This window comes from Podarcis gaigeae (assembly GCF_964106915.1).
Source record: "Podarcis gaigeae genome assembly, chromosome: 4".
Classification (NCBI taxonomy): domain Eukaryota; kingdom Metazoa; phylum Chordata; class Lepidosauria; order Squamata; family Lacertidae; genus Podarcis; species Podarcis gaigeae.
The window spans coordinates 108,342,948-108,369,780 of NC_139677.1; the positions used below are offsets into that span (position 1 = coordinate 108,342,948).

Genomic DNA, 26,833 nt, shown 5'->3' on the forward strand with positions numbered 1-26,833 from the left:
TGAGTGTCTTGTCACCTGGCTGGTTCCCTTCTCTCCCCCTCCCCATGAGTCACTTCCAGGAGACAAAGGGGAGTTTGCAGTTTCCTGCCCCCTGAGGGAAGATCTGATCATTGTCCTTTGTTTCAGTCCATGCTGAATCCACTCCCATATGCAGGTTCTTTGTGATCTTGATTGTCTTCTGTCTGGGATCATCAGGGTTGGCATGGGCAGAGCTCCTGTGGATGTGCTGAGACAGTGAAGGGATTATGGCTGACCAGGACTAAGTCACCCCCCTTTGTTAGTTCTTGTCATATGGAGTAAAAATAAAAATGGAACAGTGCAAATCCGATGTATGGTTGATTTTCTATGAATTTATAACAGAAATGGGGCGTATGTAGTGTGTGAGTGTGTAGTTTATAGAAACAGAATGATTGGGGTGGGGGGGGGGGGTTCCTGCTACATTTGCAAAGCTATTGTACTGCCAACCTTACTATATGCTTGTGAAACATGGACCACTTATAAAGGCCATCTCCAACTCCTCGAAAGATTCCATCAGTGGTGTCTCCGAAAAATTTGCACATCACTTGGGAAGACAGGCGAACTAATATCCAGTGTGAGAGCCAGTGTGGTGTAGTGGTTAAGAGTGGTAGTCTCGTAATCTGGGGAACCGGGTTCGAGTCTCTGCTCCTCCACATGCAACTGCTGGGTGACATTGGGCCAGTCACGATAGAGATTTGAAGGCCTCAGACGTGAGAAATCCAGGCTAAGAACTGATATTATGGACACCTCTTTGGGGGATCGAAACCTGGAAAGAGGGGGGGTGAGAATTTTCTTATAAGGTTATGATTTTTATGTCTAGTTATTATGTTTAGTAACTAATATGATAATTGAGAAATTGTTGGAAGGGAATTTAGGTCGACCTTTGGAAAGGATGTAATGATTATAATGGATCTGTGTAAGTTAAAATTGGATAATTAAGAAGAACTAAGTTTTTTTAAAAAAAATGATAATAATATTGTAAAGAAAGGAGATAAGAACTTGCTGAACTATTGGAACTAGGATGCATGAAGGGGGGATGCGGGGAAGTCAGAGAATGGGGTTATGAAAGTAAGAATTTGAAATTGTACATGTTTGTCTGTGTCTTTGTGTGTTTGTTATGTCTATATAAAATGTGAAAACTCAATAATAAAAAAAAAAGACATTGGGCCAGTCACACTTCTCTGAAGTCTCTCAGCCCCACTCACCTCACAGAGTGTTTGTTGTGGGGGAGGAAGGGAAAGGAGAATGTTAGCCGCTTTGAGACTCCTGAAGGGGAGTGAAAGGCGGGATATCAAATCCAAACTCTTCATATCAGTGTACTGGAAGAAGCAAAGATCACCAGTGTTGAAGCAATGATTCTTCCAGAGCAATTGTCTTCCAGAGCAACTACTCTATTCCGAACTTAAAAATGGAAAGCATAATGCTGGTGGTCAGCAAAAGAGGTTTAAAGACTGTCTCAAGGCAAATATTAAAAAAATGTAGTATAAACACCAACAATTGAGAAACACCGGTCTGTGAGTGCTCCAGTTAGTATGATAAAAATGTAAAATTTTAAATGTAAAAGAGTTGCTTCAGGCAGAGACTCCCAAGCCCTGCTCCAAGGTGGCCCCCAACAGCCCAGCTCTCTCCCCCCCCCCCTTGTGCAGGAAGACAGTGGCCCAGTAGTTCTTTCAGAATACTTTTATTTATTTTATTTATTTATTTTTTACATACATTTTGTCATGAGCATGGGGCTGCCTTGTCCTAGCCCAGCAGACAGGAGTGCTTGTGTCAGGTCCAGAGGGGCAGGGGTTGTCCAGGGGCTGGAGCGGCTATTGGCAGGAGCATGTTCGGGTCCGGGGGGAGCAGGCGGGCCAAGGCTCCCCACAAGCCTCTTGGGGGTGGGCAGGCTCCCTGGGTCCAGAAGCAGCCCCTCTGGGGAGGGGCAGAGTGGGGAGGGGCTGGCTCTCGAGGGGAAAGCACCAGCTGCTCAGCGCAGGGCCAGAAGGGGGCAAGGGCTGCCCCCATGAAGATCGAGGGCATCTCAGCCTGGGAGGAGAGCCAGTGGGGGGAGCGGCTGTGTCCATCAGGCATTCTCCCCATAGCGGAGCGGGGCAAAGGTGTGGGGGAATAAGCAGCCAGGCCAAGGTGCCACCACCCCAAAGCTGGCCAAGGGCGCTGGTTATCTGGGAATTGTAGAGTTGGAAGGGACCCCCAGGGGTCATCCAGCCCAACCCCCTGCAGCTGAGCTGCCCTGAATCAATGCCTCTTCCTGCTGCCTGGGGGAAACTGGTCCGCAGCTCCTGCCTGGAGGAGGAAGGCCACCCCTCTTCCTTGCTTTGGAACCCAGAAAGGAATCGTGGGATTGTAGAGTTGGAGGGCACCCCAAGGCCATCTAGCCCACCCCCTGCGGGAGGGGAGGAAGGGAGCCGCCTGCCCGTCCGCCTGCCCAGAAGGCCACAGCCTCTCCTCTCTCCCACCTGCAGCCGGGCTGGGGGGCGATTGTCCCCTCCTGCAAAGAGCCAGATAACTGGGGAGGGGGCTGCCTTGGAGATAAAGTGCAGAGAGAATCCGGGGCGGGGGAGAGAGCAAGGGCGAGGGAGGGGGCAGCTCTTGGGGTCCCAGACCCCCAGGATAGTTGGCAAGGGGGTGCCCAGAGCCTCTGAAGCCGGCAAGCAGCGGCTGCTGTGGTGCCCACCAAGGGAGTTCTCCCCCATCCCCAAAAAGTCCTTGGAGAAGCCAAGCGGGCGACGCTCCCTCCCCCCAAGCCCCCCCCTCAGTGCACCTATAGCTGCCTCGATAGCGATTGGCACCGTCACACTCAGCTGCCAGAGCCCCCGCCCAGCGCTGGGGGGCAGGCCCCCCGTTGAGGGTCCAGCCCCCCACCCGAGCCCATCGTCCTTAAGGCCAGCAGGTGGGCAGGAGGGGGAAGCCCCACGCCCCCTCCCGGGCCCAGCCTGCCCCCCGGGGCTACTGCAGGTAGCGGTAGGCCTTGAAACAGTGGTTGCCAGAGTCAGCCACAACCACGTGGCCGTCGGACGTCAGCGCCAAGCCCTGCGGCCCGTAGAGGGGGTCTGCCGTGGTGTTGATGTAGGACAGGAAGGAGCCTGCGCTGTCAAAGACCTGGAAGGAGAGCAGCCGGGGGTCAGGAGAGGCCGGGGGGGGGGGGGGAGAACATTTACCCTGGCCAAAGGGGTCTGGAAAGTTTTGCAAAGGGGGAAAATGCAGGTGTTTTAATTAGGGATATTGGGGAGTGGGCTGCAAAGGGGGACATTCCCCTTCTACCATCAGCTTACGATCATTTGACTGCCAGGTGGCTCAAGAAAGAGACTCCAGGCAAATTTTTAGGTAGCAGCTGAAGGCAAGAGAAGATGGTTTCAGAGCATGTGCAGAGTGCAGCCCCTGGGCTTGGAGTGGGACTGCTTTGAGGTCAGAAGGTGAAGACCCCTGGGGCTCTGAGGTCTCTCTCCTTCAGAATCAATTCCACACCCACCCACCGGGCTGGCTCATGGCCCCCCCACCTCCCTCCTCTTCCCTTCACTGGCCCCCGGTACCTGGATCCGGCTGTTGCCCCAGTCGGCCACAATGATGTTCCCGTTGGAGTCCACGGCGACCCCCGTTGGGGCGTTGAACTGCCCGTTCCCCTCGCCGTGTGAGCCAAACTTGAAGAGGAACTCTCCGTCAGCACTGTACACCTGGGGGGGGGGCAGGAACAGGGTTGGCCAAGTGCCCCTCCCCTTCGGCCTCTCTGCCCTCCCTGCCCCACTGTTCCACTTGGGCTGTGTGATGGGAGGGGAAGGAGGGCCTGGCCTGGCCTGCCCCAGACATTGGGCACTGAGTCCCCTCTGCCCCCAAAGAGACGAACAGGATGACGTGCAACACTGGTGTCAGAAGTGGGGTGGCATGCTATAGAGTGGACCCTCCGGATACAAACTTAATTTGTCCCGGGGGTCTGTACTTACCCCAAAAAGTCTGTATCCAGAGGCACTGCTTCTGTGCAAGCGTGTGGCACGATGGAGCGCTTCTGCGCATGCGGCGAAACCCGGAAATGTCTACTTCTGGGTTTGCTGCGTTCGCAACCCGAAATTACGTCACCCGAAGGTAACGTAACCTGAAGTACCACTGCAGTGCATTCTACTCTGACTGGCAGCAGCGCTGTGGGATTGCAGGCAGGAGTCTTCCTGCAGCTTTAAGAGGAGACACCTTTGGGGACTGACTTTGGGGAGGACCTCCCCCCATGGAAAGAGGCTGAGGGGTCTGGTCTGCCCCAAACACTGGGCACTGGATTTTCCCTGCACCCAAAGGAACAAGGCTCTGCCCAGTTTAGTAAGATGTTTGTGTCTTGCAGCATTGCAAGACTTTCTCAAGGCCGAGGATCCCCCTCTGGCCCCCTCAGTACAGCCGCTGTTTTATTTCGCTTCACTGGGCCCCCAAATCCAAGCCGACCAGGAAGTCCCTTTGATGCCTCACATTAAAACTAGTCGGTTCCCTCTACAGGGCAGGGGGAGCCCCTCTGGGGGAACTGGGGAAGATGCCTCGGGGCCCCACTGAGCCCCCAACCGCCAGGACCAGCCCGGGGCATTTTGCCACTTGAAGCAAAACAAAAAAATTGGACAAAATGGGCAAGAGAGGAGGCCTTGGGACCTGACGTGCAGCCCCCTCCCAGCCCCACTGAGGGAACTGGGGGTGGGGGACGCTGGACGTAAGTGCATTAGCAGAGGAGGCAGGCAGCCCCCTCCCCGCCCGTGGGGTGGATCCGACCGGGGATCCACTCTCGCTCACCTTCACGGAGTGGTTGTGGAAGTCGGTCACCACGATCTCGTTCTTGTTGTTGACGGCGACAAAGTGCGGCCCTGAGGAGAGGAGAGGGAGAGGGAAGGAGACCTTGCTTGCCACCCCCAGGAGGGGGCTGTGGGGGTCAGGGGTCAGGAGGGGCAGCGCTGGGGGGTCAGGAGAAGACCCCACGGGAGAGATGGGGCCAAATCCATGTGGCCACAAGGTAACAGGATTCCCAGTGGATCTCTCTCTCTCTCTCTCTCCGAACCCCCCCCCCACTGAAAAGTGAGGCCTCAAGAGACAAGCTGTCTGTCAGGGATGTTGTAAGTTGCGATTCCTGCATTGAAGGGGCTGGACTAGATGAGCCCTGGGGGTCCCTTCCACCTCTGCACTGCTATGATTCTATGACTTCCTCCACCTGCTTTATTGCACCTGAGAGCGTCTGGATCAGGACCAGGCCACGTGGGTCGGCCTGGGGAGACCTGATCCTTTCTCCTCACACTCCATTCCCACCAAAATCGCACCCAAACATGCCTTTTGCTGGAGAGGCAAATGCTCGGTTTTCAGCAGATGACAGTTTTGTCACAAGAGGGCGTCTTTATTTACAGGAAATTCTCTCGGAGGAAGGAAGGAATATACAGTGGTCCCACTTGGTTCTCAAAGGCCTTGGTACTCAAACAACCTGGAACCCAAACATTGCAAACCCGGAAGTAAGTGTTCTGGTTTGCAAAAAAAATTGGAAGCTGAATGTGCTCCGTTTTGAGTGTTCCGCTGAGATCTGTCTGTTTTTGCCATTTGTGTTTTTGTGGCTCTTTTTGGTTTTGCTTTTGTGACTGTGTGGAACCCAGTTCAGCTATTGATTGATTGATTGAGAACTAAGATGCCACTGTCCAAACCAGCCTTTCTGCATTGCAGTGGCTTGGCCTGGAAGACCTTTGGAGGTCCCTTCCTGCTCTCCCATTCTGATTCTCTGGAGGTTTATACCAGAGGTTGGGCTTCCACCTGTCAGGCATTCCTTGGCTGTACTTCCTGCATCACTGGGGGGTCCCTTCCAACTCTTCCTTTCGGGGGGGGCACACGGGCAGAGGCATGTTAGTCACCACACCAGCCGCCAGAAGGGTTAGTGGCAGGGAAGACACTCCCCTGCCGGCCACAAGGAGCCCAAGGTCCGTGGCCAAGGAGCCAAGCCAGCGAGAGAGCAGAGAGCGCAGGAAAGCCCCCTCCCCGGACGGCAAAGGGGTCCGGGCAGCCCTGGACCCCCGGCCGGCAGGCGGCAGAGAGCGCTCACCCACTGGGCCCCCAGCCCGCGTGGCCCCGGCAGAAGCCCAAGGCATGCAGTAAGAACAGGGAACCTGGCGTGGATTACCGTCGAGGGTACCTGCAAACTGGCGCTCCGAGGTGCCGCGGCTGCCAAACTTGGTCACCAGCTTCCCATTGGACTGGAAGATGAAGACGCAGCAGGCCTTGTTGTCCACCACAATGATGTGGCCGTTGCGGTCCACCGCCACCCCCTTGGGGCCCATCAGGCGGCCGGCTCCGATTTTGGTCTGGGGGCGGCATCAGAGGGAGAAATAAACAGGGGGCCCAACACCCTCCCCGTCCCCAGTGGGTGCCCGTCAGGTCACAGAGGAGCCCACCTGGCAAGGGGACAGAACTGGGTGCCCCACATTCAACCCCTCCACCCTGGGTGGCATCTTCGGGGGACAAGGGAAGGTCCAGGAGAGACGCTGCCAGCCAGGGCAGGCATACTGAGCCGAGAGCCAGAGCTGGCCTAAGGCTCCAACTGTGACCCCCCCACACACATGGGGTCCAGATTTGGGGTTCAGCCTTCAGCTCTGGCGCGTCTCCCCCAATGCACAAACAGACTTTGGCCCTCCTGCCATATTCCCCATCACGTCACCTGTCCCCTTTCCACCTGACTCCTACCTGGGCAGGTGTGCAGCAGCTCCCTCCTTAGGACCCGGTGGGGATGTTGGGTTAGTGTAACCACCAGGTCTTCAATGGGACCCCAAGCCCACCCTGAATGTCCTGGATCCACTGAGGGGGCCCCCAGGTGGAGGGAGCAGAAACTCCCCCCTGCTGCCTCCTCCCTTACCTTGAACTTGCCCTCGGGGGAGAAGATGCTGACCCAGCGATTGTCGTAGTCGGCGATGATGATGTCCCCGTTGAGGTCCACGGTGACCCCGGTGGGGCGCTGCAGCTGGCCTGGGGAGCGGCCCCGCACCCCAAAGCGCAGGCGGAACTGGCCCTCGTTGGAGAAGACCTGCGCCCGGCGGGAGAGAGAAAGGGGGCGTGAGGGGCAGCCCCACTGCTCTCCCCGAGGGGGCCTTGGAGGGGCGGGGGGGGGGCTCCCTACCTGCACACACTGGTTATTGCTGTCGGCCACCACGATGCGCCCGCTGCTGGAGGTGGAGATGCCCTGCAGGTTGGTGAACTCGCCCTTCTCCCGACCACGACTCCCTGCAGCCGGGGGGGGGGCACAGGGTGAAAAGCAGCCCCACATCTCACGCAGCACCCCAGGAAGCAGGCACCCCACGCCACCCCCACTCAGCCCAGGAGCTCTCCCCACCCCATAAGAACTAAGGAATGGGGAAGATCTGGAAGAAAACAAATCAGGTTCATGTGCGCAGCTGGTTGGAATGTGTCGGGAATATGGCATTGACCAATTTCAGCACTACAACTCCCATGATCCCTGGCCAGCTTGGGCTGATGGGAGTTGGAGTCCAACCACCCCTGGTGGTCCAGAGGTGCCTCACATCTGGCATAGAAGGTGGTTGGGATGTTTTTGCTTTTATTATATCTTTTGTATTTTATATTCCTTTTTTTATTAGGAAAGTTTCTCACTTAAAGGGCTGAGAATTTTTCATAAGGATCTTTAAAAAATAAAATAAATAAATTGCAAATTGTTGAGGAAATGCAGAGAATTGCATTTAAAGTTTGGAGAAATGAGGAAGTTACAGAAGCAAGAGTGGCAGATTTCTCTGTCTCTAGTCATAAGCAAGTCCCAGTGCAATCAGCTTGTTTAGGAATGCAGTCCTGCTAGACTCCTGGGCTCAGCCAAGTGTTGGGAAGCCTCATTGCTGAGCTTCCTGGGAAAAGTTTGGGTTACAAATGGAATAGCTAGCAGCTAAATTTGAAGGAGGCCATTCTGAGCCACTGGGTGGCATCTAATGAAGTAAGACTAACCACGGAACAAGTGCCTCATGCCCTCTAATTTCAATAGGTCTACTCCAAGTAGAATTTAGTTGGAATAATATTGTTTTTGCCAAAATACAGACTACCTATAGCAGCAGTAGCCAAAATGGCATCCTCCTCCGTATGTTGGACTCGCATTAGCCAAACTAGTTGAAGCCGATGGGAGTCCAAAAACCAGTGTTAGAAACTGAGATATGAAAGCTAGGAGCTAAATGGCACCTTCAACCGAGGTGATGGGGATTTTTTATACTGTGAACTGCCCTGAAACCTCTGAGTATAGGTCGGTATATAAATTCAATAAATAAAATAAAATAAACAGAAGGTGTGCTCTGTCCTCTAGGTCACTTAGGGGTTCAAGGCATACTCTCCCCAGGTGGGCTCACCTGGAGCTTTCTTTGCGCAGCTTCAGGCGCCAGGCAAAAACGCTTCTCCATAACCAGGCCTTGGGCCAGTAAAGACCAAGTTGTGGCCTTGAAAATGGGTTTGGGGTTGTTGGTTTGTTTCCATTTCTTTGTATTCTCCTGCTGTATGTTTATGGCATGAACTGCCCTGCAGTCTTTTATTTTCTGCCTTTTTTATATGCAGTGGGCGCTCAGGTTGTGATGCGATCTATGCGGGAGGCATGTTCGCAACCTGCAGCGTCGCGTCTGCGCACATGTAGTCGTGATTCGCGCTTCTGCGCATGTGCAAAGTGTGAGTTAGCACTTCTGCACATGCGCAAGCACTGAAACCTGGAAGTAACACGTTCCGGTACTTCTGGGTTCAGCTCGGTGCGCAACCCGAAATCACGCCACCCGAGGCATGACTGTATAGATTCAGTAGCTCTTTTAATTTATTTCCGCAGGTTATAAAAAGATACTTTGTAAGGGGTTTGTATTTTTGCATCTCTTTGAACAGCAACAAGGTAATAAATAAATAAAATAAGAAGCTAAGAGGAGCCAGCATCCTGTTCTCACAGTGGCAGACCAGTGGCTCACGGTGGGAAACTGGCAACCAGGATCCGGGCCCAGGAGCAACACTCTTCCCTGCTGCGCTTTTCAGAATCTGGGATTCTGGAGCCTTGCTGCCTCTGACCTTGTGATTCGGGGGGGGGGCAGGCAGCTGCTGGGCGCTGCACCCGGGCGGAAGACTGCTCCCCCCGCCACTCTAGGGCCCCCCTTTGGGCCTCTCCCCATGCGCTGCCCCTCGCTGCCCGGCCAGCCCCCCGGCAACTGACCCACGCGGAAGATGAGCTCGTCCTCAATGGGGTTCTCCTTCTTCTTGCCGCTGCTGTACATGCTGGAGGGGCGGCGCACGGCCTTCTGGCGGATGTGGCCGCTGCTGGGGGACTTGACGCGGCGCTTGACGTCGTCCGGGGAGGGCGGCACGTCAGAGGCCTTGACGGCCTTGACGCGGAAGGGGCTCCCACGGATGGGCTGCCCGTAGAGGCGGATGGAGAGCAGGTGGTCTCCCTCGTGGCGCGGCGTGTAGAGCAGCTCGTAGGTGCCGTTCTTGTTGTCCAGCACCTCGTGACTCAGGGCCGAGCCGTCGGGGGCGGTGGCCTCGGCCTGCAGGCAGGCGCTCCCGCTGCGCACCAGCTCCCCGTCCTTGTCCTTGGTGGTGACGGTCAGCGAGGCAGCCTGGCCCACCACGGCGTGGCGCAGGCCCTCCCCCGTGGCCACCGTCTTGTGGGCAATGGCGCTGGTGGTCAGCAGGACGCCCAGGTTGAGGATGGACTTGCGCACGCCCTCCGTCTCCACCACGTAGTCCACCTGGGCGTTCTCGTGCGGCTGCTCGGGGAAGTCGCGGCCGGCCAGCTCGCTCAGCCGCTCCGTCATCTGCTTCTTGACCAGCAGGACCTCCGTCTCGGAGCCGTGGTCCAGGGCCTGCTCCGTGAAGCTGCAGCTGCTCAGGATGTTCTCCTGGCCCTGCCGGAGCGTGTCCAGCTGCGCCTGCAGCACCTGAGAGGGGAGGAGAGGGGAGGGATCAGAGAACAGCAGGGCTGGGAGGGACCCCCAGGGGGCATCTAGTCCAGCCCCCAACAATGCAGGAACTGCAGCTCCAGAATCCCTGGACAGAGTGGCTTTTCGGGCAGCACATCCAGCTCAGGGCCACACGGAGCCCAAAGTCCATCCCCGTCCCTGGCAGAATCATTCACTCACTCATTCATTCACTGAATTTATATACAGTGGTGCCTTGGTTTAAGAACACCTTCGTTTATGAACAAATTGGATTAAGAACACTGCAAACCCAGAAGTAGGTGTTTTGGTTTGTGAACTTAGCCTTGGAATAAGAACATGTTCCACTTCCTGTTGAGTGCGTTTCATTTGTAAATTGAGGCCCCCACTGCCATGGGAAAGGGCGCCTTGGTTTAAGAACAGACTTCCAGAACGGATTAAGTTCATAAACCAAGGTACCACTGTATTGCTCTATACCCGGAGGTCTCAGAGCGGTTCACAAAAAAATCACAATATATAAAATCAAAATAAACACAATAATCCAATAACACCCCCCCCCAAAAGAGCCATATTTTAACGGGTATAGGATGTTGAGTAGGGCAGCTTAAAAAGGAACGTTTTTGCCTGGTGCCTAAAGGTGTGTAATGAAGGCGCCAGGCGACCTTTCCTGGGGAGAGCATCCCACAGACAGGGAGCCACTGCAGAGAAGGCCCCGTTCTCGTGTTGCCGCCCTCCGCACCTCTCGGGGAGGAGGCACGCATCTAACCTCTCTTTAAAAACTCAGAATCATAGCTTTGAGAGGGAACCCAAGTGTCATCTAGTCCAACCCCCAAGAAGGAAGAGCCAGCGTTGGGGGGGCATGGCAGGTGGCAGAATAGGTGGCTGCGTCAAGCACTTCCCTCCCTCCAGGGGGGCTGATTCAGGCTTCCCCCATCCCAAGTGGCTCCCGTAAATGGGGGGCCACAACACTGCATGTGGCCTAGGACCTGGGAGAGACGAGGGTCACTTGCTGGGTGACCCCGAGGGGCCAGCCTAACCTACCCCACAATTGTGGGGATTACATGAGGAGGGGAAGAACGATGGACCTTGAGCTCCTTGGAGGAAAAGGTGGGAATCACAAATACCCAATCACTGGCTTGGCAGGTTTGCTGCCCAGGGCAAGAGGCAGACACAAACGCTGCCCGCCTTGCCGGGGGGCACAGCACCTGCCCCACAGCTCAGCCCCAGTGTAGCCAAGAGAAAGCGCCCAGGGCCGTGCCTCCCACAGAATGATCTGCCCTTTGGCCAACCAGCCATGCGCTCTGCAGGTTTAAGAGCGAGGGAGGGGCTGGCCACCGGCCAGTTGGGGGCCCATGCCAAAAACGGGGAGGGGAAAGGCAGCCGGGGTGGGTGGGGCTGGATGCTGGCGCCCCAGAGACGCACTTCATTGTTCCAAAGAACAATTGTTTACAGAAGCCCGTATTTACGTTCTGCCTGAGCTCTCACAAAGAGCCGCTTGTGGCCAAGTCACCAGGGCCCCGGGGGGAATCTCAGCCAGGCCTGGCCCCTGGAAGAAGCCAACTGGAGAAGAGGGCCTCTAGGCATGCGCAGAGAGCCACTGCCCCATGCCCATCCTCCAGGGATTTAAGACAGAGTCTCTGAAACAGCACATGGGAAGATCTCTGGGAAACGGAGGCTGCGTGAAGAGGCTCTTGCCCACCCTCCTGAGCGCTGGGGCTCAGCGCAGGGCAGCATTGTCCCGGCCCAGGCTCACCTTCTGCTTGGCTCCACACAGGGCCTCCAGGTCCCGAACCAGCAGCCCCTTCCGCTGGTGCAGAGCCTTCTCTAGCTCAGCAAAGGTGCTCCCGATCTCGGCCACGGCATCGTTCTTGCGCTCCACCAGCTGCTGGCTGATCTCGGAGACCAGCCCGATGGCCGTGGTCAACTGAGGCAGGCTGGGGGGCGGGAAAGGGGGGTCAGTCCGGCCCCTGCCTGCAAGTGCCCCCTCCAGCTCCTCCTGGCCAGCGCCACCCCCACCCCGCCCCGCCCAGGGCGGTACCGGCTCTTGATGGCGTCCAGCTGCTGGCGCAGGGAGGCCTTGTGCTGCTCCACCACGTCCCGCAGCGGCACCGTCACGTGCTCCCGGTGCTCCCCCACCGTGCACTCGTGGCACATGGCCGTCTCGCACGACTCGCAGTAGTACTCCATCATCTGGCGGGGGGAGGGAGAGAGAGGCAGAGGGAGGTGTTAGAAACTGGGGCAGAAAACCTGGGTTTCAGGCCCCGCAGAGGAATGCCCAGGCGCCCCACTGATCTGCTGATTTGCAAAGTGGCCACTGCACAAATCAGTTTTTTAAAAAATATGTTTTATTATGCAAAAAAACAACAACCATACATTTACATCATTTGTTACAAGAAATGCAAAATTAACAAAAAATAAGCTCCTATGTTCTGGCAATAAATCTTCTTAAGGTACATCTAACTTCCCATCGTCTCCATACTTCATTTAATATTTACTAACTTACTGCATAAACCTATCCAATCATTTTATAATAAAGTATTACCGTATTTTTTGCTCTATAAGACTCACTTTTTCCCTCCTAAAACGTAAGGGGAAATGTGTGTGCGTCTTATGGAGTGAATGCAGGCTGCGCAGCTATCCCAGAAGCCAGAACAGGAAGAGGGATTGCTGCTTTCGCTGTGCAGCGATCCCTCTTGCTGTTCTGGCTTCTGAGATTCAGAATATTTTTTTTCTTGTTTTCCTCCTCCAAAAACTAGGTGCATCTTGTGGTCTGGTGCATCTTATAGAGCAAAAAGAATACAGTATTTCTCCTGTGTCCTTGTTTCTTACTTAGTACAGCTACAGAAGTAATTCGAAGGCAGCGACCAAGTTCACACTGCAACAACTATTCTTAAGATATGTTTTGAAAACTTCCCATTTTGCAATAAGTACTTTTTTTGAATTATCTTTCCTTATTTCGGTTAATTTGGCTAGCTCTGCATATTCAACTAATTTTTGTAACCATTCTGACCTGGTAGAGATTTTATCACTTTTCCAATTCGTCCCTGTTAGGATTCTCACAGCGACAGTGGCATATAGAAAAATTTCTCTTACATTCCTAGGAATGTCTGGTCCTGTAATTCTGAGGAGAAAAGCTTCTGGGGTTTTTTATAAATGAAAGCCTAAACATTTTTTTTAAAGTTCTATATAAAGGGCGCTGCACGAATCAGTTGGCTCCCACCAAAGGATGTGTCTGTTTTGGTGCTCCACAAGCCAAGTGAACCTCGGGCAGATCAGAACAGAAGGAGCACCTTGAGGTGCTGCGCTGCCCTGCAGATTAGCTGATCCGCACAGCAGCATGGCATCAAAAGACGAGTTTCTTTGGGTGCCATGCTGCCCCACAAGCCAGCTGACTGGTGTGGCATGGCAGCAATGCCAGCCAGCCAGATGGAAATGGTAGTCGCCAAACCTGGTGACAAAACATTGCGACTTCCTCGCTGGTTACCTGTCGCATAATGTGACTGGCACCCAGTTAGTTTCAGATGCAGTGAGGGGTCGGCTCATTCCCCCACCAACCCAAGCCCAGCCCCCTGGAGCCAGTGCCAGGGCAGGCCCCTCCCTCCTGACTCGGGGGGGGGGGAGCTCCGCAGAGGAGGAGGAGCCTCCGCTCGGCCTGCGGAGGGGTCCCAGGCGCCCCTCCCTGGTGAAGCGAGCCTGGAGGGGCCCAGCAGGCCAGGAAGGGGAAAGAGCCAGGAGAGGGGCAGGGAGGCAGCGGGGTCCCCCGCCTGCACCCCCTGGGGCTCCCGCCCCCCTGCCAGCACAGGACCCACCTTCCCCTCGTGGTTGGGGCAGGAGAGAGGCTTCCCCGGCACGGCGCTGACCGAGTCCAGCATGGCGGCGGCCGCGTCTTCGTGGCTGGCGCTGTCGGGCTGGCGCTGCAGCACCTCCATGAGGTTGGTGATGAAGAAGTTGTTCTGCAGGGCGGCCACCCCCTTCTCGGGCAGGATGGAGGTCTGGCGGCAGACGGGGCAGGAGAGGGTCAGGCTCTGGGGCGGGATATAGTTCTGGAGACACCTGGGGCAGAGCAGGCAAGACGAGACACGGGGGTCAGGGGGCCAAGCGCCCACTGCTGGGGGGGGCAAGGAAGGCGGCGGAGGCAGAGATGAAGCAGGGGGGGAGTGGCAAGCGGGGGGGATGGAAGGGCAGAGGCGAGGGGGAGGGGAGACAGACACAGAGGTGAGATGGCCCCAGGTGGGGGTGGGTACAAAATGAGTGGGGCTGAGGAGCGACTGACCACTGCAGTCTGTGGGGCTGGGGGTCCCTCTTCAAGTCAGCCCTGTGCCCCTCTCCAGGGAGGCCAGCCTTGCCCTAGAAGAAGACACCTCTTTCCCCCATTCCTGCATGGCCAGGGGTTGGACTTGATGATCCTTGGGGGCCCCCTTCCAGCACTACAATTCTGCACCCAGCAAGCCTCCTGGGACTTAAGCTGCAGGGGGGTCTGTTGGGGGGCAGCTTTGCTCAAGGTCTCTCCCCACTGACTTCCAGGAGCACGACCCACCCCCAAGATCTTCCAGGCCAACTTGGGGTTTCCTCCCTGACCCTCCCACCCCAAGCAGAGCCAGGCGGCCACTCTGCGCCTGCAGCCCCCCACCCCACCCCAAGCAGCCTGGGGGTGGCACAGCACCGGCCCCCCTTTCCTGGCTCCTCTCCCAGAAACACCTTCTCTCTCTCCAGATCCCTCCTGCCCTTGGTTTACCCCCCCCCACACACACACCTGAGCCACTGACTCCCCCCAACCTGCCCCCCAGTGAGGTCAGCCCTTGGGCGGGAGGCAGGACCATCTGCAAGGTCAGAAGATCTGGGCCCTCTCCGTCCCCACCCGGCAGCGGCTTCCCAGATCTGAGCACAATGCTGGAAGGGAGCCAGCCCCACGTTGGCTCAGGACGGGCGAAGCCAACCTCTCCCCAGAGAGCCCTGGCACACGCTCTGCCCCTGCAGCCGCAAGGGGCCATTCTCCTCCGTCCGCGTAGCCCCCCCTCCCTGAAGGCTCAAGGGGCAGGAGACTCAGAGAGAGTGCCTCCAATCCAGGACCCACTGCAAATGGAAAGATCACAGGAATCAGCCCCCCTTGACCTCTGCCAGGGGAGTTGGCAACTACCCCCCCCCCCAAGAGCCTCCCCCTGACCCTTCTGCCTGGCACGTCTGACACACTCAGGAAATTCAGGAAGCTCATCTCCCCCCCCTTCCCCCCAGGGCCCACCCCCGACTGTACCAGGGCACCATCCTCCCCCCCCCCAGCCCCCAATCTGCCACTCTGCTCAGAGGGCGAACTCCAGGCCTCCTTGACCTGGGCTGGCATTTGGCTTCCTGGCCTATTTACAGACTACAAATATAGTGTCTGCTTGCTTCCTGCCAACGCCTGTCCCCAGCCTGGCTAGCAAACGAGGTGAAGAGGGGGGCAGGCGACAGACTGTGAATGTGTAAAGAAGACAGAACCAGCAGGGCTGACTCTCCCCCCCCCCCCCCAGGACAACCAAGGCCAGGAAGGCTGCTGCCCCCTCTAGAAACCCCTGCAAGGAAGGGGGCCCAGTGCCAAGGGGGCCACTCTGCCAGGGCCAAGCTGGGCATGGCTGCCAGTCTAATGGCCAGCGCCAGGCTAGAAGAGCTTGCAGCCCAGAGACTTCTGACTCTGAAGCCATTTCCCAACGCCAGGAACCTGCGCATGACCCAGGACTGTTTTGCCAGGGGGTGTGGTGCCCATGAGCCCCTCCCTGCCCTTCCTTTGTTCCCACTGAGGAAGGTCCCTGAGTCAGCACCAGAGCTCTGGGCCCGATCCTCTGTGGTGCCAGATTAGGGCGTGTCCTTCCGAGTCTGCAGGAAACTGCTCACAAGCTACTAGAGCAGCTTCCTCAACCTCGGCCCTCCAGATGTTTCTGGCCTACAACTCCCATGATCCCTAGCTAGCAGGACCTGTGGTCAGTCATGGTGGGAACTGTAGTCTTAAAACATCTGGAGGGCCGGGGTTGAGGAAGCCTAGGCTAGAGACAGAAGGTGGAGCCCAGAGTGGTCCTGGCATGAAGGGGTTTTTAAGAGGGTCCCCACAGCATCACTGGTAGCCCACTGCCCTGGTGGCCCAGCTCAGAAGTCCCAGTGAGGAAAGATCCAGCTGTGAGCCCTGCCGTGATGCAGCAGCAGAAAAGGCCAAGAGCATTGTTCCAAGGGATCCAAGAGCCACTCAGGCAAATCCCGGCAGAGGGTCCAGCATTCTCTGCAACTGGATAATTATTACAATTATAATAATTTATTATTTATACCCTGCCCATCTGGCTGGGTTTCTCCAGCCACTCTGGGCAGCTTCCAACAAAATATTAAAAATACAATAACAATGCCAACTCAGCAGGGGGAGTGGCCAGAAGCAGCGAGGAAGGATCCTGCAAGCATACCACTATATTGCAGCCATGTGGTATATGCTGATATGTGAATGGTGTGTGCCTTTAAGTTAGGATTTGCTAATGTAATACCTTTCAATAAAAAGCTATTTTTTTATAAAAAAGAAAAAGGAGGCGCTTCCTGGCCTCTGTCCTTCCCCAGAGCAAAACAGAAAGGTGTCTGTCAGACTGCGCTGCAATTGAGAGGCTGGTCCCCAGAAACAACGTGCTCCAGGACAGACCCAGAAAACGACACACACACCCCGTCCCTTGCAGTCCCGGGCAGCCCATCCTGGCTGGGGACCCAAAGTCCCTCTTGCAAGGCTGGACCTGCTCCCAGGCCACCTGACAGAGTTCCTCAGGAGCAGCAGCCACCCAGATGGGGGCTGCATCTGCCCCACCACTGCTCAAAACGCCCGGGGCACATCCCTCCTCCCCCCCCCCCGCCTCATCTCCCCATGTGACAGATGCCGCTGCTGCCCTCCTTCCTTCCTTCGCCCCACATAAGGCCAGCAGGAAGAAGGATCAAGGGGCGCAAGTCTGCCAGGGGCTGGAGGGACATCCCAGGACACTCTGCAAATGAGCTTATGAAGCTCATTCAAGGCTGCGAGATGAAACTGCTGAGTGGCCAGATATCCGAAAGCTGAATGACTGTGTAGCACATTATATATGCTAAGTGGCTTCCCAATGCCAGAATGTCTGCATTATCAACACCTGCTTTATGAATTGCCACAGTTAACCATGAAACTGCCACTCCCTGTAGCTTTCTGTGTTTCAGTTCCCTCTGATCTCACTTTTCTCAGTTCCCCCACAGCCAAAACCAATCATCGGTGCACCAGGAAGTCAGGATAAGGCTCCATGCATCTGACTGCAGTCCATGACAGATTGTGCCACAATCAATGTGCCAATCTTTCAGGTGCCACAAGATGCTTCTGCTGTAACCAGCTGGCCTGGCTGCCCCGCCAGAAACTTCTCTTTCAATTACACCCAACATTCTTTAGCTGACGCATTGTTTTAAGAAAAGACATTTGGACCTCCCTCAACCACTTAAAATACATTCACCATTTCTGAAATTTATAAAGAGGCCTTGAGAACCTAAGAAATGCCCTGCATCTGGATCAGGCCCAGGGGGGCAAATGGATGCCAGGGCACAGGAGCCTCTGCCTGGTCTCCAAGAGGAGGCAGAAGGCAAGACAAAGGCTGCGGTGCAAAGAGCCAAAGCCACTTCTGCCCAGGATTAAAGCCTTGCAGACACAACTCCTGATGCCAAACCGCACAACTCTTCTAGTCCTCATGAGGGAAGGGAGGGGCTCCGCAAGAGGCTCCCTGCTCCCAGGAGGGAGGGAATCTCGACCCAGCCGATGCCTCCTCCACCCACACCCAAGGGAAACAGAGCCCCAAAGTCCCCCCCCCAAAAAAAAGCAGCCTTCCCGAGGCCTGCCGGGCTCAGCCGTGGAAGGCGCATCACTGCAGTCTCCGCAGGGAGCTCGATCCCGAGGCGCCGCGGTGGCGGCGGCAGCAGCAGCAGCAGCCGAGCTGGGGCGCCCCCTCCGGGCCAGGCGTCGGCGAGGGGGGGCGTCTCTCACCTTTCGCAGAAGGTGTGCAGGCAGGGGAGCACCTTGGGGTTGTGGTAGCGGTCCAGGCAGATGCTGCACACTAGGAACTGCTTGTCGATCTGCCGCACCACCGGGCTAGAGCTGGACTCCCGCTTCGCCATGGCGACGGCCGGGGGGGCGCCCCACTGGCACCCTCCTCCTCCTTCTTTGCGGATGGCCTGCCAAGGAGGGACAGGCAAGGGGTGACCCTCGACGGTCACAGGCGCGCACCCGACACCCCTAGAATCCCGGGGTGCAGGAAGGAGGGCGGGGTCCCCCCCAATTTCCCTCTCCTGCAGGGCCGGGGACTCCCAGGACACCCCCCTCCCCATCCCAGCTGCAGCTCAGCCCCGGATCCTGGGGGAGGCGGAGGAGGGCCCCACCCCCCAGCAGCAGCCACGCTGGCGGAGATGCCGCGGGAGAGGAGGGGAGGGGAGGGGGCGGCAGCATCCCCACCTGGCCCGCCGAGCCCCCCCTCCCCCGCTGCCCGGCCCGCGCCAGCCTCCCGCTCGGCCCGCCGCCGGGCGCGCTCACCCAGCTTCTGCGGGCGGCGGGGGCGCCCTCGGGGCCCGCCTCTCCGGAGCCCCCCGCCAGCCTTCCGGCCATGGCGCGGCGGCCCGGGGCACCTTCCGGGTCTGGCAGGAGGGACGGAGCGGCGGGCGGGCGGGCGGGCGGGCGGGCGGCGGCTCCTCCCCTTCCCCTGGAAGGGCGGCCCGGCCAGGCAGCGGTGTGCCAGACCGCTGGGCCGGGAGGCGGAGGCGGAGGAGGAGGAGGAGGAGGGCGCTCGCCCAGCCCAGCCCGCCCCTCCCTCCCCCCCCCCCGCAGGCTGGGCCGGGGCCAAAGGGCGCCTCCCCGCCGCTGCCGGGTGGGGGTGGGGAGGGGCTGCAGAGGCATCCGCCGGCGCGCCCCCCCCTCGAGGCGCCCTCCTCCCGTGCCAGCCCGGGGAGGGGCGCCCCCCGACCGCGTCCCGGCCCCATCACTCACCGGGCGGGCTGCTCCGGCGGAGGGGGCGCTCAGCGGGAGGGGCCGGCCGCCTCCTGCGCCCCCATCACCCGGGGATGTCGGCGGCGGGGCGAGGCCCGGGATGCTGCACCCGCGGCTCCCGCTCGGGCTGGGCTGGGCTGGCTCAGCGCATCCCCTCGGCGGCCGGAGCGTACCACTGCCAGCGCCGGGCGGGGGTGGCCGGGCGAGAGCGGCGCTTTCTGGCTGGCCGCCGGAGCCCCGCGGAGCCCCCGCTGCCTGCTGGCCTCCAGCCCCTCCGCCTCCGCCCTGGCCGGCGCCAGCCCCCGGCCCCGGGAGCAAGGGGGTGCCCCGCCTCCGCGCCCCCCTCCCGGCGCGCCAATGGTCGCGCCCGCCGCGCTGCCGAGCCCGCTGCCGAGCTGCGGCGGCTCCTCCGCAGTGCCGGAGCGCGGGGAAGCGGGGCCGGTGGGGTGGGGGGCGTCGAGCCCGCCCCCCAAGCCCCGGCGGGCGAGGCCAGGCAGCGGGCGGCGAGGGAAGGGCCCGGCCCGCGAGGGGGAGGCCAAGAGGGAGCGATGGTGGTTGTCATGGGAACTGCATCTCGGTACCCGCGGAGGATGCTGCAGGGGAGTGGCAGGAGGGGGAGGGGGCTTCTTCGCACCAGGAAGGGTCCTCGTGTCCCGCCCCCCCCCCCCCCGGCGCATCCTTTAGGAAGGTCAACCCCGCGGGGAGCCACCCCTTGGAGCTCAGGGCAGCAGGGGCCCCTAGGAAGGGCCGGATCCAGACTCACCCCCCCCCCTCTTTAAAGCCTCCAGATGCCCAGGAAGTCTACCAGATCCCGGGCTCCTGAATCCAGTCTTCTGTTCTCTTTCCTGAATCTGCTGAGTAGGTGACTCCGAGCTCCAGTCTACGTCAAGAGAGCCTGTCTGCTGGATCAGACCAGATGCCTCTCTGGCCCCACATCCTGTGCCCCACACTTGCTAAGCAGGTGCTCCCATGAAGCCACAAATAGGTCATGAGCGCAAAGGAGGGAGACATCTGGCTGCTAATAGGATCTTAAAGAGCATTTTAGAGCACCAGGAGGGCTGATGCACAACAAAACTCTCCCTCATGAATCTGTGCATTGCTGAAGCCGTCCAGGATGGCAGCCATCACAGCCTCTTGTGGAAGGGAGTTCCACAGTTGAACCATGTGCTGCATGAATAAATACTTCTGAGCTTCATTTGATTCCCTTAAGTATTTGGAGGGAAGGAGAGAAACATTTCTCTGTTCACTTTCCCCAGGCCTCACATAATTTTAGAAGCATCCACCATGTTGTGTCTTCCTCGCCTTTCAGCTAAACTAAAAAGTTCCAAAGTCGCTGGACTCCCTGGATCATTTTGGGGGCCCTTTTCTGAACCTTTTCCAAAAAACGCTCCCAGTTCAGACCCAATGAGCATATAGGCAAAATTAAGGTCTTTTGCCTCAACAGACATTCACATGGAAATGCATTGGCCATTTCCCCTCCCATTCACTCAGTTTGGAGCCTCCTTTTGGAGCTCTTTTTGTTTCAACCACTCTGAACAATTTGGGTTTCATCAGCAGACTTGGCCCCCACTGCTCACTCCTGCCTCTCCAGCATTTATGAACAAGCTGAAAAACTCAAGTCCCAATCCTGATCCATGGGGTCTGGGGCGTCACCTCAATCTCGGGATTGTGGGTCCCCAGCAGCAACTCTTCCTCCTCCTCTCTGCAGCCAGGGAGAAACCCTTTTCTGCAGGGCGGGGCAGAGAGACTGTCTGTGTCTGAGCCCCACTCCCCGGAAAAGGCTGCTTTGCTGGCGGGCTGTGTAGGACGGAGCTGAACTGCTTCTCTCTCTGCCAGATGGGCGGGGTATCAATATTATTATTATTATTATTATTATTATTATTATTATTATTATTATTTACTTTGTGGGTGCCTGGCTCCCACAATTATATTATAGTGGGTGCCCAAGCACTCACAGCCCCCTGGCATTGGGGCCCCTGCTTGGGGGACTCCACTTTCTGCATTCAGAGAGTTCTCCATGTCTTCCTGCTTTCTGCTCCTGCGGCTTCACCTGTTCCAGATGCACAACTGGCCCTCTCCTTTTGCTCCTTGCCTGCTTAGCTTCCTCGGGAGTCTTTGGTGAGGGACTTTGTCGAAAGCTTTTTATCCCCCTGTAACTGCCGCTCAGGGACGCAGGTGGCGCTGTGGGTAAAACCTCAGCGCCTAGAGCTTGCCAATCGAAAGGTCGGCGGTTCGAATCCCTGCGGCGGGGTGCGCTCCCGCTGCTCGGTCCCAGCGCCTGCCAACCTAGCAGTTCGAAAGCACCCCTTGGTGCAAGTAGATAAATAGGGACTGCTTACCAGCGGGAAGGTAAACGGCGTTTCTGTGTGCGGCTCTGGCTCTGGCCAGAGCAGCGATGTCACGCTGGCCACGTGACCCGGAAGTGTCTCCGGACAGCGCTGGCCCCCGGCCTCTTGAGTGAGATGGGCGCACCAACCCCAGAGTCTGGCAAGACTGGCCCGTACGGGCAGGGGTACCTTTACCTTTACCTTTTTAACTGCCGCTCTGCCATGGATGCTTCAGCTGCGATTCCTGCATCACAAGGGGTTGGACTAGAGGTCCTTTGGGTCCCCCCCTCAGCTCTCAGATTCTATGCTTCTATGACCCTAGACCCCCAGAATTCTACAAGAATTCTACAAGGAAGAATTCTACAAGGAAGGCTCAAGCAGTATGTGGACCGAGAACTCCCAGAAGTGCAAGCTGGATTTTGAAGAAGCAGAGGAACCAGAGACAAAATTGCAAACATGCGCTGGATTATGGAGAAACTAGAGAGTTCCAGAAAGACATCTACTTCTGCTTCATTGACTATGCAAAAGCCTTTGACTGTGTCAACCACAGCAAACTATGGCAAGTTCTTAAAGAAATGGAAGTGCCAGATCACCTCATCTGTCTCCTGAGAAATCTCTATGTGGGACAAGAAGCTACAGTTAGAACTGGATATGGAACAACTGATTGGTTCAAAATTGGGAAAGGAATACGACAAGGCTGTATATTGTCTCCCTGCTTATTTAACTTATATGCAGAATTCATCATGCGAAAGGCTGGGCTGAATGAATCCCAAGCCGGAATTAAGATTGCCGGAAGAAATAGCAACAACCTCAGATATGCAGATGACACAACCATGATGGCAGAAAGTGAGGAGGAATTAAAGAACCTTTTAATGAGGGTGAAAGAGGATAGCGAAAAATATTGTCTGAAGCTCAACATCAAAAAAAAACGAAGATCATGGCCACTGGTCCCATCACCTCCTGGCAAATAGAAGGGGAAGAAATGGAGGCAGTGAGAGATTTTACTTTCTTGGGCTCCATGATCACTGCAGATGGTGACAGCAGCCACAAAATTAAAAGACGCCTGCTTCTTGGGAGAAAAGAAATGACAAACCTAGACAACATCTTAAAAAGCAGAGACATCACCTTGCCAACAAATGTCCGTATAGTTAAAACTATGCTTTTCCCAGTAGTGTTGTATGGAAGTGAAAGCTGGACCATCAAGAAGGCTGATCGCCGAAGAATTGATGCTTTTGAATTCTGGTGCTGGAGGAGACTCTTGAGAGTCCCATGGACTGCAAGAAGATCAAACCTCTCCATTCTTAAGGAAATCAGCCCTGTGTGCTCACTGGAAGGACAGATCGTGAAACTGAGGCTCCAATACTTTGGCCACCTCATGAGAAGAGAAGACCCCCTGGAGAAGACCCTGATGTTGGGAAAGATGGAGGGCACAAGGAGAAGGGGATGGCAGAGGATGAGATGGTTGGATGGCATTCTCGAAGCTACCAGCATGAGTTTGACCAAACTGCGGGAGGCAGTGGAGGACAGGAGTGCCTGGCGTGCTCTGGTCCAGGGGGTCACGAAGAGTCCGACACAACTAAACAACAATAACAGACACACACCCCCCAGAAGACACCTGAGCCTCTCTTCTCTGGGTCTGGAGGGAGCCAGCCTGGTGGGTGGCAGGGGCCTCATCACAGCCTCTCAAAAAGCCTCCCTCCTGCTCAAGGGGCATCACTAGGGCAGGGGTGACCCAGGAAGGGCAGGGCCAGGCTGCACCCTCTCTCAGCAACACTCAATCATTGGGGCAGCAATACTCACCCACTGGATCAAGCTCATGCCCAGCCCCCTAGGCCAAGACACCCACCCCCCTGCCCCTGCCCCCTATCTGGACACTCAGAGGCCTGGCTGCTGCAGCCATTTCCCTTCCCTGGTTGCTACACAAGGAGTGCCCCCCTCCGACAATATCCTCTGCCCCACTTCCCCACGGCCTTACCGTGCCATGGCAGGATCATGTCCTCACTGCATCAAGGCTCCCATGGCTTCTGCCCCACAGCCGTGGGGCTGGGCACCTGAAAGGCAGCAAAGGGAGGAGGAGGCTGTAGCATCACTCAGTGGATAAAAGCAGGGGGAAGAGGGAGCCCCCCCCCAAAAAAACAACCCCTAACAGAGCCAGGCCTCCAGTCATCCAGCATCTCCTGGCACCCGGAAGAAAAAATCAAATAAAGTCTGGCAGGGAGAAGGGAGATGCCCAAAGGGAGGTGGGCGGGCAGGTGTCTGGGTGCAAACTCCTTCTTGGGATGGAGTTCTAATAAAAATAAAATAAATAAAATAAAATAAAAATGTATTGCTTATGCCCTGCACCATCTGGCCGGTCCTCCCCAGCCACTCTGGGCGGCTTCCAACAGAATATTAAAAACACAAGAAAACATCAAACATCAAAAACTTCCCTAAGCAGGGCTGCCTTCAGATGTCTTCTAAAAGTCAGATAGTTGTTTATTTCCTTGACATCTGGTGGGAGGGCGTTCCACAGGGCGGGTGCCACCACTGAGAAGGCCCTCTGCCTGGTTCCCTGTAACCTCACTTCTCACAATGAGGGAACCGCCAGAAAGCCCTTGGAGCTGGACCTCAGTTTCCAGGCTGAACAGTGGGGGTGGAGAAGGTCCTTCAGGTATACTGGGCCAAGGCTGTTAATGCTTTGAAAGCCCCCCCCCCCAACTCTCCATGGCCATGCTTTAGTTGAGATTCCTGCATTGCAGACTAGATGGCCCTTGGGGGGGTCTCTTCCAGCTGTACAGCAGCAGCAGCTCGGAGACCGCTCTGGATGCAGCCCCGCTGCCTTGGGAGTCTAGCCCTCAGGACCAGCCCTTGGCCGCCTTTCCCGGCCTCTGAGCGAGTGGTCTGCTGCTGCCGGCGCTCCTACTCTCAGCTCAGCCGGAGCCACGCAGCTGCTCAGAGGCAGGCGGTGCTGCTGCCGGTGACGGCAGGGATGTCCGCTCCTTTCCGCTGGCGCTCAGCCCTCGGAGGCCAGCCAGAAAAGACGCCGCCGCCGCCGCCCCGCCTGGCTTGGCGGCCTCCCTTCTCTCCCGGTCGTCTCCCGAGGCCGCTTAGCTCAGTCCGTGGCTCCACGGCCCGCCGGCCAGGCAGCGAGCCCCCCGCGAAACGAGGTCGACTTGGGGCGGGGAGCGTGGCTTGGCAGCTGGGCTGTCAAGAACTGGGGGTGCGGTGTGTGACCTAGGCGCAAACGGAACCCCCGACAGGCGCCGCCGAGAGGCGTCTGGAGAGCAATCTGAGCCAGGACTCGGTCCCGTGGGGCGAGGGGAGGCGCTCGTGGGTCCGGCGACGGGCCAGGGCAGCCCTTGCTCGGGCGTGGAGGCAGCCGAGTCTGCTCGCGCGCCCCAGGGGAGGCGGGAGGCAAAGAAGGCGCAATAGACGTTTAGGAGATTCCTGCTGCATCGCAGCGGATTGGATGGCATGACCCTCCGAATACAATTCCTTGATTCTGTGACATGCTCTGTTTGGTCATCCATACAGCAACAACCTTGCGAGGTAGGCCGATTTCGAGCGCCCGCCTTGCCGCCGTGGGGGGCCCGGCACCTACCCCTCGCACGGGCGCATCCAGGTGGCCAGAGGGACCCCCGTCGAGGGAGAGGGGCTCTCCCCGCAGGCCTGTTTTTCCTCTCGCCCGCCCGCGCGCGTGCCAACCAAGGGAGGAGCCGCCCGCGCGCAGCCTCTCCGCCCCCCATGATCCTCCGGTTCCCGGGCCAAGCGGCCCCCAGGCGGGGCAGAAGGGAGCAGGAATGCGGCCCGGCTGGTCCAGCTCCCTTTCCCGGCCGCCGCCCCCTCTTTCATCTGGGTTGTTGTTGTGCTCGGGAGTCGGGACAGAAAGTCGTTCTCCCTCCTCCCGCCAAGAAGCGCGCAGCTCCGAAGACAGGAGCTCCACCGCATCCCCCGGCCCCCTGGATACCCCGGGCGCCCTTGTGCGCCCTTCTGCCATAAGAACATGAGGAGAGACTGCGGAGCCAGGCCAGTGGCCTACCTCGTCCACAGGGGCCAAATACTCCTTAAAACCTAGGGATCGAGACAGACTGCCTCTGGAGCTGGAGGTTCCCTAAGAACCTCGGAAGAGCCCGTCTAGTCCAGTCCCCTGGCTGCCCAGTGGCCTGCCGGGTGCCCCCGGGGAGGCTGCCAAGCAGGACCCGAGCGCAAGAGCATCTCTCTCCACCTGCTCTGCCCTGCATTGCTGCTGCCTCGGACGGGAGACAGAGCCGAGCCATCCTGGCCAGTGGCTTTCCAAAGCCCTCTGCGCCTCCATGAATTTGCCTCATCCAAGTTGGGACCCACATCGCCTCCTGCGGGAGGGAGTTCCGCGGTTTCCTCGGCGCTGCCCAGGGCCGCCCACCCGTTGCCCCCGCCTCCCGTCGGGTCGCTCCCCTCGCAGCGGCTCCGGGCTCTCGACGGGGCTGTCAGCGCCGCGGTCCTCCTCGCCTCCGGAGCCCGAAAGACCTCCCGGCGCCGCGGTCCCGGGGGCGCCTGTAGAAGCCGCGCAGGGAACTGCTCACCTGTGCAGGTCCCGGACAGAAATGCCGCCCGTCCTCCGCCGCCGCGTCCTGCGGAGCCCGCGGGGTCCAGCCCCAAAGAGAGCGACCCGGGAACAGCCCCCGCCGTCGGGGAGACGCCGCTCGCTCCGCTTTTGCTCGGGAGTTTCCTCCCGCTTTGCTCGGCGCATGAAAGGCAGAGCGGGGCGACCTCGCCCAGAAAAGGTGGCGACGTCACTCCGGGTTCGCCCAGGTCCTACCTGAGCAGGTATCAGGGGCCGCAGGAACCGGCACCGCGGACTCGCTCCTGGACGGAAGGCGGTCCCGCGCTGCGCCCCGTGGCGGCGCATTTCGGAAGCCTAGCAGAGCCGCCGAGGGCTTGTGGCGCCCCCTGCCGCCTGCAGAAGCCCCTGCTCAGCGGAGCAGCATCTCGGCAGGTAAAGGCCAAAGGTGAGCGTCAGGAGCGGCTCTTTTCCCCCCGACATGTTGAGGCTGGACATTTCTGGCGAGCCAGGGCGGCTCAGCAACGCAACCGGTTGGCTCCGGTGGAGCCGAGCTCTTTCTCCTTCAAGGAGCCTCCATCCCTCCAGGCGATGAGAGTCTGCCTCCGACTCTGTGATTCTCCCTCAAGGGCTCTCATGCTCCCCCCCCCCCCAATCTATTAACGTGGCTCGTTTCCCTCCCATTCTGCATCCTGCAGCCACATCTCTGGTGAGTTCGAGGGTCTCTCTCCGAGTTCTGTTTCTTGTCCCCAGATCTAGCCTCACCAACGCCTCTCTGGAGAAGAGCGCTAAAAGCAAGGAGATCCATTCTGCAGTCCGTGTGCTGGGAAGGGGAACTGGATTCCAGGGCAGGAACAGGAATCTGACCGGGAAAGAATCGGGGGAAGATTTGGTCAGGTAGGAGCAGGAAAGGAAGGAGTCCGGAAGGAAGGAAACCCCGAATGGGGTCGAAAGCTCCACAGCAGACCAGCCTCCCTCAGAAAGGAAGGCTCCCAGGGGTCATTCTGCATCCTTGGTGGCAGTGCTTTTTTCTAAAGAAAATGTTTAGGGGTCCTCTCATTTTCCTACTCATATTGAAATACTGCCCCTCAATGAA

General features: G+C 57.8%; 2 protein-coding genes across 13 annotated transcripts in view; one reads left to right on the forward strand and one right to left on the reverse strand.

The window, feature by feature from the left end:
• Positions 1–26,833, forward strand: part of TIMM10B (translocase of inner mitochondrial membrane 10B) — a 236,887-nt gene that overhangs the window by 170,316 nt on the left and 39,738 nt on the right. The window lies entirely within an intron of this gene.
• On the reverse strand, positions 1,684–25,776 carry TRIM3 (tripartite motif containing 3). 12 transcript variants are annotated; one of them, XM_083736489.1, is made up of 13 exons: positions 25,760–25,776; positions 23,194–23,269; positions 17,899–18,086; positions 13,715–13,958; positions 11,944–12,095; positions 11,659–11,839; positions 9,185–9,908; positions 7,130–7,233; positions 6,869–7,036; positions 6,140–6,320; positions 4,780–4,850; positions 3,552–3,692; positions 2,619–3,120 (listed from the first exon to the last, which is right to left on the reverse strand). In XM_083736489.1, the coding sequence occupies exons 3-13, from the start codon at positions 18,027–18,029 to the stop codon at positions 2,968–2,970; spliced, it is 2,250 nt and encodes a 749-aa protein (XP_083592615.1). In that variant the 5' UTR covers positions 18,030–18,086; positions 23,194–23,269; positions 25,760–25,776; the 3' UTR covers positions 2,619–2,967. The 12 variants fall into 12 exon arrangements, with proteins under 12 accessions (XP_083592617.1, XP_083592621.1, XP_083592618.1 ...); XM_083736491.1 differs by lacking the exon at positions 25,760–25,776 and having other exon boundaries at positions 1,684–3,120; positions 6,152–6,320; positions 23,194–23,302; XM_083736495.1 differs by lacking the exons at positions 23,194–23,269; positions 25,760–25,776 and adding an exon at positions 18,892–18,990 and having other exon boundaries at positions 1,684–3,120; positions 13,715–13,897.